Source organism: Melozone crissalis, unplaced genomic scaffold (genome assembly GCF_028551555.1).
Source record: "Melozone crissalis strain CALT ecotype California unplaced genomic scaffold, PUWL_Pcris_2 ptg000016l_1, whole genome shotgun sequence".
Classification (NCBI taxonomy): Eukaryota; Metazoa; Chordata; class Aves; order Passeriformes; family Passerellidae; genus Melozone; species Melozone crissalis.
The window spans coordinates 54377003-54395021 of record NW_026535794.1 but is presented as its reverse complement, the minus strand read 5'-3'; the positions used below and the strand labels follow the sequence as shown (position 1 = coordinate 54395021).

The 18019-nt window shown below is 39.4% G+C and overlaps 1 protein-coding gene across 1 annotated transcript in view; it reads left to right on the top strand.

Annotated features, from left to right (window-relative positions):
- The first annotated feature begins 301 nt into the window (after positions 1–301).
- The window catches only part of SUGCT (succinyl-CoA:glutarate-CoA transferase), a 322995-nt gene continuing 305277 nt past the window's right edge, over positions 302–18019 (top strand). Inside the window, exons 1-6 of the mRNA XM_054273946.1 lie at positions 302–467; positions 3965–4016; positions 4112–4185; positions 6599–6684; positions 7453–7503; positions 12232–12352. Of these exons, the coding sequence (XP_054129921.1) occupies positions 302–467; positions 3965–4016; positions 4112–4185; positions 6599–6684; positions 7453–7503; positions 12232–12352 (550 nt within the window). The remainder of the gene's footprint in view (positions 468–3964; positions 4017–4111; positions 4186–6598; positions 6685–7452; positions 7504–12231; positions 12353–18019) is intronic.

Below are 18019 nucleotides of genomic sequence, written 5' to 3'. Positions count from 1 at the left end.
TGCCGAGCTGGAAGTACAAATTTCCAGCCGTCAAAGACCGGAATTCCACCGCGAACATCTGCAGGACGCCTCCCTGCTTCCTGAAGTCCAGGCGGGAGCGCTTCAGGGCACAGGAGCGGCGCCCCGTCCCGCCGTGCCGCGGGGCGAGCAGCCGGCCGGCAGCGCCGCTGGGCCCGGGGCCGCCGTCTCGCCCGCGCCTGCGCGCCCCCGTCCCGGGAGCTCCGAGCCTGTCCCGGGAGCGGGACGGGAAAGGGGCGGCGGCGCCTGCGCCGCGCTCTCGGAGCTGTCTCGAGTGGCGGGGATGCTGCGCGCCGGGCTGCGAAGAGGGAGCCGGTGTTGCGGGGGGCTCTGGAGGAGCCCCTGCCCCGGAGCTGCCGGCGGCTGCGCCAGAGCCCTGAGCGCTGCCTCTGCCTCCCCTTCCCCGGGCAGCGGCGGCGGGGCGCGGAGCGGAGGCGCTCCCCCGGCAGGTACCGAGCCGTGCCGCACCCTCCTCCTCCTCCTCTTCCTCCTCTGCCTCCCCTCTCCCGCCGCGTCGGGCCCCTCTGTCCCTGTGCCCCCGTCGGTGCCGCTGGGGCGGGAGTCGGAGCCGCTTCTCGGGGGCGGGCGCCGAACACCTGCGGGAGGCTCCTGTGAGGGCCTGGCCGGGGGCTCTGAGCGCGGCCCCGCGGCGGCCTCGGCGCTTGGACTTCGGCCGCAGGACGCGCCGCTGGGCACACGGAGCGTGTCGGCTCTCCTGGCTGCCCGGCTAATGGCACGCCGTGTTCCGGGCCCCGTCTTCTTGTAAGGTTACCAAAGTCTAACTGCCTGCAGTTATGCTTTTGAATTTTTTGAAAAATGAAATGAAATAAATCAAAGCTGCAACAAATTCATTGTTCTCTGGCTTCAAGTTTCTCTGTTATTAAGTAGCAGAAAAATAGTAACAATAGCTGTGCTGGCGCTAGAATCGGAGGAAGTTTGCAGTTCTGCCTCCTACTATGAACGTACCAAGTGTGTTCCGGGTTGGAGTGTAACCACTGATTGTGAATTAGTCCACGGTAGTGAGGGACTTGATTGTAACTTATTGCATGGATAAAGTGAAAAAGTGCTGATTGTGCAGCAGTCATGTCCTCTGGAATTGAAAGTAATTGGAATGGAATCTCTTAATTTGCAAATATTGTCTCTTCTAGGTGCCCTCTTCTGTCCCAAGTGTAAAGAAAATATATTTGGAAAATGACACAAGAATTGATTTCTGTTCTATGGAATGGTCTCTCTGTTGGTTGCTTATTTGTATTGTTAGACTCGGCCAACCTTGGAACGAGCTATTGAGCTTAGCTAGAGAGTGTAAATTATATTGAGAGCGAGAGGGTGTGTTTATTCTTAATCGAAGTTATTTATGAAAGATACGTATGATAGTCTAATTCACAAGAAATTCAAGCATCATGGGAATCAAGAGCTTACACAGAGGATGTAGTTAGAGCTGGGAGAGTGATTTTTCATTCAGTCATCAAGTTACTGGTAAATAAAAGCAAAAATACAAAAGAAAATGTGAGTTTGCATTTTAAAAATTAAGACTGTTGAGCCAGAATTCTAACAAAGTCTAACTTTGGGTGTGTCCCTGCTTAGGAAGCTAGTGATGAAAGTAAAAACTCAGGAGATATTTCTAGTTAATGCTGATGAATTCTGATCTCTTCTGTTTGTTTATTACGTGGTTTTGTTTCTTTTTGTTCCTGCAATAGGTAATACTCCCTTATTCAGGATTCATGTACCAGAACTGCTGATGTCAAAAGGCTCTCTACTGCAGTTATTTCAGCAAATTAGTGTCACACTGCATATATAATCTAGGTCATATATATTTTTTTGGTGAACATCTGTGTTCTATTCTGAAGAGACTAACAGGTCTGCTCCTCAATTTTCAAAAGAAAACTTTTGATCTTTCTTGCATTTCTTCATCATCATGGATATTTGTTGTTTGCTGTCATTAAAAAAAAATAAATCACAATGGTCTGTTTGTCTTCAGAGCAAGAGTTGTGCTCTCTAATTCTGTTCCAGCTGTGGAAGAGTCCTAACCCCTGAATGGAGTGTTAGATGATGCCATAATGTGAGTGTTATGATAGTTATTAAGGGTTCATCAGTTTTAGTTATGCATAAATACATATTTACAGACTAATCTTAACGTTTTACTGGCTTTTTTTTGAGAAATATCTTTATAGATTCCTACAACTTGACTGCAGGCAGAGAACCTGTTTGCTCTGAAAAGTTGCTATTGTTCTGGTGGTGTATCTGTGGGTAGCCCTAATATTGGTTCAGGATGAGAATAGGTGAGCTATCAAAGTGCAGCTCTAAAAGGTGTGGAAATAACAGAGGAAGATGGACCTTTTTAAACTGAAATTACATATTTTTAATTTTTGGGGAGCTTCAGTAAAGCTTTTTACATATTTTTGGAGAAAAGAAGAGGGTTTTTGTGGAGAAAATTTTGCATCCAGCTTGATAAAGCTGCAGTTATACTGGAGGGTCTGTGGTGTTTACCTGGCAGAACTGTTTTCCAATGTCTGGAACCCATGGAGGTGTGGAGCAATGAAGAGGAGTGGCAACCACTGAAGAGTAGTAGCCTTTAGGTTTTCCTAAAGGCTTTGAAAGTGCAAAACACATGGCCATTCCTAGATGTATATGTTTTAAACATGCTGCTCAGTCTGCATGTTATATTAAAGCACAAAACCCGTTAAATGGAAATCTCCCTGGAGTAAGTGGTCATAATGGAGGAAAATTTCTTCAAGATGAGCAATGGGATGCAAGTGTCCTCATTTAGGGCAGTACAGTTAATGAAAATATTTTAGCAAAAGCCTTGAATTTCTACTGCTCCTTCTCTGTAGCTTCGTTTATCTCTCTCTTGATATAAACCTTGTTCCCATATGTAGGAAGGAGAGTTATGAGAGTGACTGAATGGTGGTTCAGGTCTAATGGAGGGAATGTGGAGCAGGTGATACAGGCATGCACTGCTGCATGATATAGGAGATGCACCACAGTGCCCTGCAGGCTTTGAATGAATGTGGTTTGTTTGATTCCCACCCCCTCACCCCACAATATGTTTTACATCCTTGTCTTACCAAGACAAGCTCCAAAAGGAGAGGCTTGCTACAAGCTGGTATGTGTTACTTTGGTGGTGTTACTGGCCAGGTGCTTTTGTTTTGTGTGTGATATGAGACCACCTCCCAAAAGTAACTGAATGACCATCCTCACAGGGTGATAAAGTGTTTGTATCCCTAGCCTTCAATTAAAGACTGAGGGAGAAGAAGATAACCTAGTGCCACCAAAGAAATAGTTGGCCAACCTGTGGTCTAGACTGTGAGATTATTTGCTCTGTCTGTGATGTTTGTTGCCATTACTGTTGTTTCTTAGACCCGGTCAGGTTGGAAAGGGTGAGGGAAAGGAAGAAAGCATTGTGATTTCTTAGTAATTATCTTGCATGTGCAGCTGCCGTTGAAAGTGTTTCCTTGGCTCGTGTATTCTGCCTTAAGTTTTGTAAAGGGGATATTCTTTTTGTGTGTGTGTGATGCGAGTGGATAGGTCTACACAGGTGAGAATTCACATTTTGTGAATTCTATCTACTATGCTTCCTATTGGTCTGGTACCCTTACTTTTAGCTTATATCATTCTGATGTTGCAGGCTAAAATGCTTTTTTTTGTATCTTTCTTCAGATTAGCCTTTAAAAACTGTTTGAGTGTTTGTGGAAGGCACGTATAAAGTATTGCTATAAAGTAGTTTTATTGTAGACTTGCTAGGGAGTTAGAATAGGTTCTGAAATGTCATACATTAGGTTTTCCAACTTTGAAAGGCTTTACTAATGTAGTATGCACCTAATAACCAGCTTGTTCAGAAAGCTTTATTATCATTTATTAGGGAAGGAAGTTGAAGGAGAATGATGAGTGTTCTAAAAACAATGTGGTTTTTTTGAGATTGAAGTCACTGTTTTTTGTTTCTTATCAGGTGCTAGTAATGTAAAGCCATTGGATGGTGTGAAAATTCTTGATTTAACAAGGTTTGTGTTTTGTCTATGGTTGGTAATAGTGTGTCTAAATGCAAATATTCAGACTGGAAAAACTAAGAAAACAATATTATTTTTTCATATTGAAGGGTTCTTGCAGGACCATTTGCCACAATGAATTTGGGAGATCTAGGGGCTGAAGTTATCAAAGTGGAAAGACCAGGTAAGATTTTTATTTGTTTATTTTAGATGTAATAAGAATTGGATATTAAGTGTGTATGTATATATATATATATATAGTAAGAACATTGGATAATTAACTTCTAATTAAATTTTGTATATTTTTTAGCTTAACACAATGGTTTTCTTCTTCCACACAGCACATGTGCTTCTTATCCAAACAGTTTCTAAGGATTGGGTAATGGTAAAAAAAATGCTTCATTCTTATGGTATAGCTACAGTTTTTGGTTTGGAAGACTATATAAGAAGAATAACAAATTGCATGGCATTTGTGTCTGTTTTAGAAATAGTCCCCTCACTTGGCTCTAAGTTTTATGCATCATTATGCATTTGAGGTGTGTGATTATGCCATAGCAGCTGCACGTTGTGTAATGTGTTTTTTTGCTTTAAATTTCCATTCTTTAATATTCTCTCTTTTTGGTATTACTGGTCTTGAAACTAGTTGGTGAAAATAGTTGAGATACTAAACAATATTACACTCCCTATATTTTATAACAGTTTATAGTAATTTATAACATAAAATGAGATACTAAACATAGTACATTCTCTATATTTTATTTGTAGTAGAAAATATTGAATGTTTGGACATTTAAGGAAACAATGAATTTTTGACAAAGATTTTGCCACATCAATCTATAGGTCATCCTTATTTAGTGACCATTGTTATAAAGGTTTCTCTCTTTTGGTATTACTACTCTTGAAACTAGTTGGTGAAATTAGTTGAGATACTAAACAATATTACACTCCCTATATTTTATAACAGTTTATAATAATTTATAACATAAATTGAGATACTAAACATACTACATTCGCTATGTTTTATTTGTAATAGAAAATATTGAATGTTTGGACATTTAATGAAACAATGAATTTTTGACAAAGATTTTGCCACATCAATCTATAGGTCATCCTTATTTACTGACCATTGTTATAAAGGTTTTCACTTTTGTGACCAGGCAAAGGTACATCAATTTTGTAGTATCAGATTAGTCCAACAATGGTGGTATTCCAAATATCTAGGTAGTAAGAACAGAGCAATGTCAACAGTTAGGTATGAAGTAATGATTTTGGAGCTTTGCATTTTTTTGTGATCAAAGAAGAAGGGCAGCTTCAGAATTCTTGATGTCAAACATTTTAGAAAGTGAGTAATCCTCTCTTTCTGTGAGAGGATGTCCAGTTCCACAGGAGTATTAATCCAAAAGAATAGTAGCTTCACTAGTGTTCTACAGGAAAAGTATTACTGAAATGTTTTCCTTTGAATCACTTAAAGTACACTGAGAAGAGATTGCCCCTGCCCTCCTAAGCATCCTGCTTGAACTAAAATGGTCTTTTGAGATAATAAACAGTAGAAATGTTGATAAGCAATTTATATGTTTGCATAACTTCTGCCACTGTAGATCTTAAGTGGCTGTAGACTTTTTTGTTACTATAGTGCATAGCATAATTGTGACAGTGGCTATGTAACATGCCACCTAAGGTTCTTCAGCTTGTTTCTGTACCTGGGTTTCTGTATCAGGCTTCCCTGCTGCCTCACTAAGGAAAGTTTTCAGTTATGTGAAGTTAACAAGTAGATGAAGGCTAGATATTGAAATGGATACAGGAATGCACATGCTTGCTAACACTCAGGACAGTGATTCTATCTGAAGTTGAATTTAGCTTTAATTCTATTTAAAATAGATTTCTAGTCTTCATGATGTTTAAGAAAGGTTAAAAATTGGAAATTAAGCATAAATGATATATTAATATCAGTGTCTGCAGCACATTTAAGGCAGAATTTTTGGAAGGGCTGGAGGTGGGGCCCTGCACCAGCCAACGGGAGCACTTCTTTTAGTTGGCATTGTGCAGAATGTGACTTAATCAGTTGTTGTCTGTCAGTGGTATCCTGATGTTATGTCTGGAGTGTTTCAGGAACACCTTACTGACCAGATGAACTGTGTGACTTGGTGCAGGCAAGACACTCTACTAAATTCTTCAGGATTGACTAAAAAGAATTGTGTTGTAGGCCAATATTAAGTTAAAACAAACAAACTACCAAAAGAACTCCAATTCCCCTTTCCCCAGGCTCCCCAAGAAAACAACCAAAATACCAACCCACAAGTGAAAAACAACCAAAAAACCTGCAAATACACTACTGGTCTGTGGCTGTATTAGTATTTTCAAGACTAAATGGAATCCCAACACTAGCAAAAACTTTGTTCACTTCGCTTAATTGCATTCTTTTTTAGGTGTTTTTTTGATATAAATACCCTAAAATAAATATTTTAAACTAATACTTGTCTTGCCTGCTAAATGAAGCTTAGATGACTTTAATGTAATATTGGAGAAAAGTTTTTTATTCTTATTTGCTGGGTGTGTGATATTTGGCAACTATGAATGTGTGATGGTATTTCTTTCAGGAGCTGGTGATGACACAAGAGCCTGGGGCCCACCTTTTGCTGGGACAGAAAGTGTTTATTTTCTCAGTGTCAATAGAAATAAAAAGGTAAAGGGGGTGTGGAACGAGCCTATGCTTTCTGTAATTATAACTGAATATAAAACACTTTTTAGTTTGATTCTTAGCATATATAGTGGAGCAATACTTACATTGACCTAACGTTTTGATGAATAAATTTCAGGAGAAAATCCCTAAGTTTAGAACAACAAAGGTTGCAAATCTCTGGTACTGTGCTGTGGGCAGCTGAGGCAAAATAAAAAAGCAAGAGTGCTCCTGATGGTCTTCAGCTGCTGGTGCTGATTAACTGAAAATGAGACCTGCTGAGAGCAAGGGGTATTTTATTTGAGTGATCATTTTTTCCAGGTACATCAGCTCAGTTGCCCTGTGTCAGCTGGCAAGTAGAGTGCTGCCATTATACCATGGTGAGGGTGGCAAAATATAGCTTTTGAAACTTAACATGAAGTTTCATGGCATACCTGAATTGTTTAATGGCTTGTTACCATTGAAACAAATGTTTCTGGTGTCCTCCTGTGTACTTGCAGTAGTGGGTCCTGTGTAAATATATAGTGAATAGGCTGCCCACCTGTCAGACTGGTTTTAGTCCTTGTCTGATTCAATAATGAGATATAGTTCAGCTTGTTTTGCTGAGAGATTTTTTTTTTTTTGCAGGAGGAGATGGGCTATGTGTTAAAATTTATTTATCCAAATTAGCCCTAGTGTGCAGTTTGACTGTTGGTTATGTTTAGAATAGGCTGATAATGCCTTTCACATATTTTTTCCACATAAATTACTGTTGTATTTATTTTTGATCTCTAGAGTATAGCTATCAACATGAAAGATTCAAAAGGAGTAAAGGTAATCAAAGAGGTAGGTGAGCATGTGAGGTGTCCTTGTTTTGTATTGTGGTGATCCTAAGTGATTCACAAGTTTCACTAAGTAATAAGGATTAAACTCTGCATTTCAAATATTAATTTGATAATTTAAAAAAAAATCGATGCATGCAGTAAATTTTGTAAATTACAATATATACTTCTGTACTCTGTGCTTTTGGACTCAATGTTCAGTGTAACTTATAATGAATTTAGATTTACATGATGACATTCATTACTTTTAATGAATTTAGATTTACATGATTTACATAATTTACATAATGAATTTAGATTTACACATGAAAATGTCATCAAAATCTTCAAATGAAATATTGTGAGGAAATGGTCTAATAGCCTATTCCTTTCCTGTTGCTGCTGCTGTGCTACTGATCTTGCTGTTCTACTGCAGTAGAACAATTCAAGACGGACTGATCAGGTGAAGTCAGTGAGCAGTCAGGAGGAGATGCTGAGCTCCAGTAAATGCAGTTTTTTGAATGTTACAGTGTTCAGTTGCTGTGCATCCTCCTGAAAAACACTGTCCTGTAGGTGAAACTTAGTATTGGTTTCTTTTTCAGTATTTGACTTCAATGTCTTTTAAGATGATCCATTTCTCTGTCTAAAAATATTAAAACCATCAGATATCACATTTTGTCAAACTTGAGTTTTGTCAACCCTTTATTTATTACTTGTTGAGAAATGCAAGATCTGCTACTTGCTAGTGGTGTGTTTTAAGCCCTGCAGTAGTAGCAGCTGACTTCTGTTACTGCTTGTTTCAGTATCAGTTCCAATCCCTTTTCCACAGTGACACTATGTGTCATGCAGTAGGTGGAATTTGTCTGGTAGTACTTTTTGTTGGGAATATTGCATAAAATGGAAATAGATTAAGTTTTCTGATGCTTCTGATTTGTTATCTATGCAAAGGTACTTCATACAGAAATACTCTGGAGATTATATATAGATATAATTCTACAGTGAAAGAGAGTCTATAATAATAATTCTATAATTCTGCCTCTTTTTGCAGAACAGAGGCATTTATTGTTAATTTGTTATGGAGCTGTGTTTAACTTCTAAAAATTTATAAGTAGACATTTTCATTTGGAAAAAATTGTGCACAATATAAAAAAATTTTGCACAGGCATCTTTTTGGATAAATTAGTCATATTCTAATTAAGTGCTATAAAATTTTTTTTCCCTCGTGGAAGAAAATTAATTTATTATTTGACCTTTAAAATGGTGAAAGAGAAACTACTCAGAGTGTCCACTGATTCCACATGTGTGGGCTGAAGTTGTTTGAAGAGTTAAAGGCAGCTGGGCCTATGAGTCAAGATGAGGTGGAGGAAAAAGTGGCAGAATCTGTTAAATATTTACCACACTAGCTGTAAAAAGGAGGAGACTGCCTGTGAAAAAGTAATTTCTTATATTTTCTACCATTTTTTAAAGTGGCTTTAATAACCACTATAGCTTTCTGTTCCTCAAATCAATGCCATCCCTATCTGTGATACAGTAACATTGAAAACTGATGAAGCTCTGTTTGTCATGCTGCTTCTCCTTGATTTTAAATGATATGTTTTGAAAGCATTTGGTGCAAAGGTCTTGACATTCCATTATTCATCTCAAATGAAACTTCTGTTTGGAGTTTTGTCAAAAGGTATGTGTAAAGGGAAGTTATTTATAACAGGCTTTTGTTTTCAGTTGTCTTCTGCTGTCATCAGGACAGACCTGTATAGAATTGGGCATTGCTCAGCATTGTATTTGTTACTATGACAAGAAGTGTCCATGTCTTTGAAGTAGCTGATGGAAAGTATAAATTGAAGTTTGTGACACTGCTTATTCATACATAAATATGAGTTGTGTCACCAGTGTAAAATCTACAAAGAAATGTAGTAGGGTTATAATCTTTACCTTTATTAAGCAAGGTATCATGGTTAAAATAGGTTCTATTTCCCACATATATTTTGTGTAGTTTTAAGAGGGCAATTCTCAATTTAGAATCATGTTAGAAAAACAGCAGTAGACAGTCCTCAAGTATATGTCAAAAGCATAGACTGGACAATTAGTCAGTAATATCAAGTGAGCTGAAGAAATCTATTAATCAGGAATCCTGGCTGCTTTTCATCCTTTGGCGCAACACTACAAAATGTTTTTTCAAGGATCTATTCTTTCACACATGATTACTTGATTTCCACAAAATTATTCCTGTGACTTATTTCTTTCTTTCTGTGTCACTTGTAGCCCTTTCTTCCCTTCTAGTGTTTTTGGCTGGCTGTTAATTTGCATTCCAAATATTTGTTTGTCTGAATAAAAATTATTTTTGTTGTCTTCAGTGATTGTACTTGTGCCAGTCCCATGCTCTGATATCTTTTTGTTCTCTTTAGAACATTATTTATTGGTTTTTGTCAGAAACTCACTTTAAGAACCTTGAGTATACTTCTCTCCTGTGGATTATTTAGCCTTAACTAATGAATTTTAAATTTTTTTATTCATGAAGAACTTGGGACTTTAATTGACTGGGAGCTGATGGCACTTCTTCTCTTTCACTATTTTTATCTGAAAGGTCAATATGTCCCATGCATTGCTCTCTTACATGATAAAGCAGGCTACTCACACATATATGTACATGTATTTGTTTATATGTATGTGTTATGCAGATTCTTCTCTGTAGAGTTCTTGTAAAAATCAAAGCACACAAAACAAAAAAAAATCCCCAAACAAAACACCAACCAAAACTTCCAAAAGGTATGCATGGTTTCCTTTATAAAGTTAGTAGCATCATTCTTTGTTATTCAACTTAAAGACTACTTTGGCATGAATTCTGCTGTTCATTATTTCCTGAGGCATAGGTGTTGAGCCTATCAGTGTCCTCTCTGGAACAGATAGTATTCCAAGTCAGGTGTGTGTAGTATTGCTCTGCTGGTAGGTGTTAATATGCAAGTGATGTTTAGAAGAATTTTAGGGCATGAAGTATGAAATTTTAGTTGACAGTGGACTTAAGACCCCATTGAGACTGAAAATCTCTGTGCATTTTAAGAACATAGTTTGTTTTGATGCCTTGAGAGGCTACCTAGAACAGAGGCTAGACAGTGTTAAAGGATTAAAGTAGGTATTTATTAAGAAGGCCTTTGAAGGATACACCTTGGGCAGTACAAGAGCCTGGCCATGGCTACACCCAAGATAGATGACAGGTCACACATTTTCACACTTTTATAAGTTTTGGTCTATTTACATATTGGGGGGTTCCTTGAGCATCAGATCTACATGTAGACTGCCACCTTTATACATTAAAAACTATTTTAAATGAAAACTTTAGATGCAGAACTGGCACAGCACTTGTAATGTGTCTTGAAAACTCCTTTCTCTGAGAGCATATACCCTACTAAACTCTGGGCCCAAGTCATTATATCCTCACTTAGCATTTTTGTAATTTTAAGTATGTTGCCCAGTCAGAAGTATGGTGCTTTTCATGTTGCAATACTGTGTGGCATGCTTTCTTCCTCAGTGGCTTGTGGGAGATGGGAGTTGTTCAATGTAGCGTGGACAACAACTTTCAACTGTTTTAGCCCATTCAATCACTGTTATTTTCACAGATTACAAAATCACAGTGAAAGCAATACAGAAGTTGTAACCAATTTAATCTCTTGAATCAACTAGGCTATAGCTGTAGCATTACTAGTTTGAAAAGTATTTATGTATGAACTGTGATGGATTTAAATAGAAAATAAAACCTCCTTAACTTAATCTTTCATTAAGGCATTGTGATTTCTGTTATGATGACATTAGTTTGTGGGAGCTTCTTTAACACACTGTGTATTTAATTACACAGTGACATGGCAGTTTCAGAGATTGTGCCTCCTTGATTGGCTGCAAATAGCATTAAGCAATTAATATATCATTTATGCCTACAAATGGGTGCACAAATGTGTGTACCTGTTAGGGAGCATTTCTTAAATTCCTGTACACTCACACATGCCTCACACAATTTACCAGGCAGAAAGCCTACAAGTCCCTCAAGGCATACATCTGTCTTTTGACGTGTAGTTCTCATGCTTCAGGAGTCAACTTGTGTTGGTCTCAGTGAAATTTCCATGTGTATATCTGCTTATAATTTTTATAGGAGAGGATGGAATTTAAAGCAAATCTAGGTTATGTGTTAATCTCAACATCAATAGATTTTTGGACTATAGATTTTTGGTTCATTTGAAAGCAATGAAAAAAGTCACATGGCAGAATTTGATAGCACTATTGTGTGTAATGTGACTTTAAGATCTTAATTTTAATTTTTTTAATTTATAAGTGTTGTTGGGCTCCCTATTCTACTCTTACATATAGGAAGAATAATTTAAAATTTATTTCTGTTAAGGAGAAAACATGAATAATGGAGATATGTCACTTCACTTTTCTTAAGAAAAAGGGAGTAGAAAGAATGTATGTGAAGATGGCTCTGGTAAACTGTTGTCAAGCCTTAGGAAATTGATGTGATACTGATAATACCACAGTTTTGTCTAGTCACTCTAGGGTTTTGCAAGTCTTCTTTCTAAATATGCAGCATTTCTAATATGTAGTTTGCAGAAGTGCACAATCTGACAGATAAAATCTCTAAAGGCTTATCTTGTATGAGGAAGACTGGAGCAATTTTGATTAGCAAGATTTTAAAATTAAGTTACATAGGAATTTATTAAACTTTTAGGAGCTAATTAACAGATTTTACTCATCCTTTTCTTTTCTAAAGCTTGCAGCAGCATCTGATGTTTTTGTGGAAAACTTTGTCCCTGGGAAGCTGGCTAAAATGGGTCTAGGTTATGAAGACATTAAAAAGATTGCTCCTCACATAGTGTACTGTTCAATAACAGGTATTTTATTTTCAATTCTTTTTGTTCATTATTTTCTTTATTTCAGTCAAGGTGTTATAAAAGTCATGTGGTTGTATAGAAGTATGTTACTTTGATATCAGTTAAGATAAACTGAGAGTTTAAGTGAGTTCAATTCAAAAACAGGTATAGAAAACGTTTGAGGAAGCAACCATGTCAACAGCTTAGTAGCAGTTCAGTGTCATTGCCATAGCAGCCTGACATGTTCTGTTGATTTCAAAAGAGCCAGGATGGGCTGGTCTCCTTGGATTTTGCTTTAAACTATCTGAAAACTGAGATTTTTTTAACTCTCCCAGCAGTTTTACTGAATCAATTTACATATTGTGTAATAAAATCTGGTAACCTCAGTGTTTTTTACTGCTCTGAAGTCTCCACTCTTCAGAATTGTGCAGTTACCTGTTTATGGAAGTTTTGCATGACTTTTTTACAGTCTATTGCTTGGTAACTGAAACAGTAGAAGAGTTGTATGTACTTTATAAAAGCAGGGAAGAATGAAAAGGAAATAGACACACGTATGCTGACATTCATATAAAAATAATTTTAAGTCTGAAAAACTGCTTAAAAAACCTCAACAAAAACCACCACCAAAATCTTAATCAAGCACTAAAATGAAAAGTCTAATATTAAAATGCAATTAAATAACAGCAGAAATTAGATATTTTTAGGCTGTTTTAAAATCTTAGTTATAAATCTGCTTTTCTCTTCAATTTCTGTAGAATAAATGGCTTTGTCTTTTTGGATACTGGGTATGGATGTTATTTAATAGAAATCAAATAGCTTTTTAGTCTTTTGTGGTGTATTTATCATATTTGTGTGGCAAATGTCTGAAAGTGTCAAGAGCAGAAAGACAATTATATTCAGGGCTTGATGAGCATCTTTGTTTAAACACCTATTTAAGTTGGTCAATGGCTAGTTGCTACAATGTTTATCACATTTGCTTGTGCATATAATGTCACAGCTAGAATTTGTCAAGTGGATTTGCGTTTTTTGTTTGTTTGGGTTTTTTTTTTTTTGTTTAGTTGCTGTATCCATAATAATGGCAAATAATTAAAATTACATCCAAACAATCTGTGTGAGGTACAACACCCCCTCATTTTGTCTCGGATGCTCCAGTCTCTTAATCACCTTTGTGACTCTGTGCTTGCCTCATTAAGTCGGTGTCTGCCTTGTAGTAGGCAGCCCAGAGCCAGGCACAGGACTACAGATGTGGCCTCAGCAGTGCTGAGAAGAGGGGAAGGATCTTCCTCCTTGGCACTCTTGGCACTCTTCCCAGTGCAGAAAATACTGCTCTCCTCTGCTACAAGGATGCATACTTTTATATGTTTTGTGTGCTCCCTCAACTGAGGGTAAGTCTTCCTTGCTGCAGACTTCTCCTCTAGGCTCAGGGACCTAAGACTCCTGAGAGCCATCTTTTTTTGGTAAATAGTGAGTCAAAAAAAGCATTAAATGGATCCACCTTTGTGGCCTTTGTTTATTTTGCCATAGGTCCATGTCCTACCTAGTCTTCCTTCTGCTGCTGATTTACTTTCATGTTGTCTTTTGTGTCTTTTGCCAAATTCAACTCCAGGTCAGCCTTTGCTTTTCTAAACATATACTTATATGATCAAACAGCACCTCTGTACTTCTAGGTCACTTGCTTCTGCTTTCACTGCTTGGAAGACAAGCTGAACAAAAATCACATAATCTTGCTGTTTAGAGCTTTGTGTAATGCATAATTTAGTTATGTTCTATAATGGGAAACAACAAGCCTTATTCATGGACTATGACAACTTGTAGTTGAAAGTGTTTGGGAGGTAAGACCTAAGTGATGTTTAGTTAGGCATTCATAAAGCAGCTTGAATTCCTAAATTATGGTTGTTTAAGTCTTGGACACTCAACAGGTATAAGCAATGTCTTTTTAAGGATGACGCATCTTTTAGGAATAAAAATATAAGCTCCAGTGCCCTTAAAAAAAAATCAGCTCATAAATCCAAAAAATCAGCTCAGCTCATAATCCTGAGTTGAGGCAGGAAATAGCAAAGCCTCAATCTATGCATATTAAAAGAAGCAACCAGACTAGGACATGCAAGAAGGCACAATCAGGCAGAAAACTGATTTAAGAAGAATTCCTGATTGATTTCAAAAACTTCAGTGATGTGATTCCAGATATTACAATTCCTAACTATTTTGTGCTGTGGTTGACTTTGCTGCATTCAGATATGCTTGGGGGTTTTTTGGGTATTTTTGTTTTGTTTTGTTTGGGTTTTTTTTGTGAAGAGAGATGGGACTAGGTATGAGGCTCTGGAACTCGAGTGTCAAGCAAGTGATAGTGAAGGTCTATGTGGGGCAAGTCAGTCAACCAGCCACATTACAACTACAGCTGTAAAAAAAGAAGAAGGGGTTATTGATGTAGGTGACTCCCTTCTGAGGGGAACTGAGGGCCCCATATACTGACTGGCCTTGTCCCACAGGGAAATCTGCTGCCTCCTTGGGGCCTAAGTAAGAGATATTACTAGAAGACTCCTTGGACTGATTCAGCCCTCTGACTATTATCTAATTCTGCATTTCCAGGTCAGCCGTGACAGTTCCTAGGGCAATCAAAAACAACTTCAGGGCATTGGGATGACTGGTTGAAGGGATAAGGGCAGAGCTGGTGTTTCCCTCAATGCTTTCAGTAGCAGGGGACAGTGCTGAAAGAAACAGGAAAACCCTGATCAACATATGGCTTAAAGACTGGTGCCATTGGTGCAGTTTTGGCTTTTTCTCTCATGGGATAGTTTATACACTGGGCTGGCTGCAGACAAATAAGGTTTGTCTTTCTAAAACAGTGAAAAGGATTATAGACCTAGGAGTTGGCAGGGACAATTGAGGAGGTTTTGAACTTGGTTTGAAGGGGGAAGTAGGTAAGACCAGACTCACTAAGGATAAACCTGGCATGCCTGTGTCAGGGGTTAAATTGATAGCCCAGCTAAAGTACATCCACATCAGTATGGGTAACAAACAGGAGGAGTTGAAGGCCATTGTGCAGCAGGAAAGCTGTGACTGCCATCAGGGAAATGAAGTGGGATGAGGCATTTAAATGGCATGCTGCAGTTCATGGCTACAAGCACTTCTGAAGGGACAAGCAAGGAAGGAGAGGTGATGGAGTGGCTCTGTACATTAGGGAGTGTTTCAACTGCATAGAGCTCAAGGATAATGATGACAAGACTGAGTATCTGTGGGTAAGAACCAAGGGAAGGCCAACAACACAGACATCCTGATAGGAGTCTATTATAGACAACTCAGCTGGGATGAACGGATGGATGAACTATTCTGTAAGCCTCTGGCTGATGTTTCACAATTGCTAGCCCTTGTTCTTGTGGGAGACTAACTTGTGGGATGTCTGTTGGAAACTCAACACAGTGGAGAGGAAGCAGTCTAGAAGGTTTCTCGAGTGTGTGGAAGAAAACTTCCTGACACAACTGGTAAGTGAGCTTAGCAAGGGGTGGACCCTGCTAGACCTGCTTTTTACAAACAGAAGGGCTGGTGGGAAAGGTGGTGGGCAGATGACATCTTTGGCACAGTGGCCATGACATAATGGAGTATTCAATTCTTGGTGAAGTAAGGAAAGGGTCAACAAAACCTCCACCTTGGATTTCAGGAGGCTGGACTTTGGCCTGTTCAGGATACTGGTTCAGAGAGTTCCTTGGGAAACAGCCCTTAAAAACGAAAGAGTCTGGAAAGGCTGGACATACATTAAGAGGCAAATTGTAAAGGCACAGGAGCAGTCTGTCCTTGCTTGCAAAAAATAAGCTGTCAGGGAAGAAGACTTACCTGACTGAGTAAGGAGCTTTTGCTAGAAATTAGGGGAAAAAAAGAGTTTATCACCTCAGGAAGAAGTGGCAGGCAACTCAGGAAGACTGAACAAGAGTGTTGTTTGGTCACACAGAAAGAAAATTAGAAAGACAAAAGCTCTTCTAGAACTCAATCTGGCCAGCTCTGTGAAAGATAGTGGAAAGTGCTTCTATAAATACGCTAAAAAATAGAAGAATAGCCAAGGAAAATTTGCAACCCCTGTTGGATGTAAAGAGGAATATTGCAACGAAGACTGAGCAGTTAATGTCTCTTTTGCCTCAGTCTTCAACAGAAAGAAGGGTTGTCAACCAGCTTCCTGAGCTGGTAGATGGGGTTGGGGAGCAGAACAGACTGCCTGTAATGCAGGAGTAATTAGTTTGTGATCTGCTGTGCCAGTTAGACACTCACAAATCCATGGAGTGAGATGGGATTCACACAAAAGTAGTGAGGGAGCTGGCAGATGAACTTACTAAGCTGCTCTCCATCGTTTATCATAAGTCCTGGCTACCTGGGGAGACCCCAGACCAGCAGAGGTTGATCAATGTGACACCCATCTACAGGAAGGGCCAGAAGGAGGATTCAGGGGACCACAGGCCTGTCAGGCTGACCTTGGTGCCCAGGAAAGCTGTGGAACAGATTATCTTGAGTGCATTACATTGCATATGCAGGATAGCCAGGGGATCAGGCCTGGCCAGCCCAGTTTGTGAGAGGCAGGTCCTGTTTGACCAGCCTGATCTCCTTTTATGACCAGTGCCCACCTAGTGGATGGGGGAAAGGCTGTGGATGTTGCTACAGCAAAGCCCTTGATTCTGTCTCCCACAGTATTCTCCTGGAGAAGTTGGCAGCCCATGGCTTGGACTGGTGCACACTTTGCTGGGTGAAGAACTGACTGGATAGTTGGGCCCACAGCCCACAGTGATGGTCAGTGGTACCACATCAAATTTGTGGCTACTTCTAAGTGGAGTTCCCCAGGCTTCAGTATTGGGGCCAGTCCTGTTTAATAAAGTTATTGATAATGTGGACATGGGGATTGGGTGCATCTGCAGCAAATTTGAGGATGACACCAAATTAGGAGGTAGTGTTGGTCTGCTGGAGGGTAGAAATCTGTGGAGGGTTCTGGCCAGGCTGGATTGATGGACTGAGGCCAATAGCTTGAACTTTAGCAAGGTGAAGTACCAGGTTCTTCACTTGGGTTGCAGCTACTCCCTGCAACTCTACAGGTTGGGGAAGAGCAGCTGGAAAGCTTCCCAGCAGAAAGGGACCTGAACATGCTGGTTGACAGCAGCTGAGCTTGAGCCTGCAGTGTGCCCAGGTAGCCAAGAAGGCTAATGGCATCCTGGCCTGTATCAAAAATAGTGATTGTCCCTCTATACTAACAGTGGCTGGTTCAGCACCTGCTGGCATTTTGTGTTTGTGGTTACAGTGATAGTAGCCATTACCCTATTGTGGATTAGGGTATTTGCCAGATCCTTGAAGTTGTTCAAATGCTGTAGTGCTGCACCCCTTGTGATTGTATTTGTCCTGGTTTAGGGCAAATTTGGGAGAAAACCTCCAAAGGGCTTCCTCTAGAAAGCAGATTCAAGCAGCCCCTCCCTCAACTGGTTTGGGGAAAGGGATAAAAACTTTATTTAGCAGGCAAAACATTCACCGGCACAAAAAAGGAACAATATTAAACAATAAAACCTCTTGCCACTCCAAAGGAGATGACAAACTCAGAAAGTCCCCTTGGTGGGCTGTAGCTTGGCTCACTCAGTCTCTGATCAGTCCCTCCAGCACTGGAAATGCCACGGCCCAGGCCCGGCCTGGTGGGCCACAGGTGTGAGCTGCTGGTGCTTC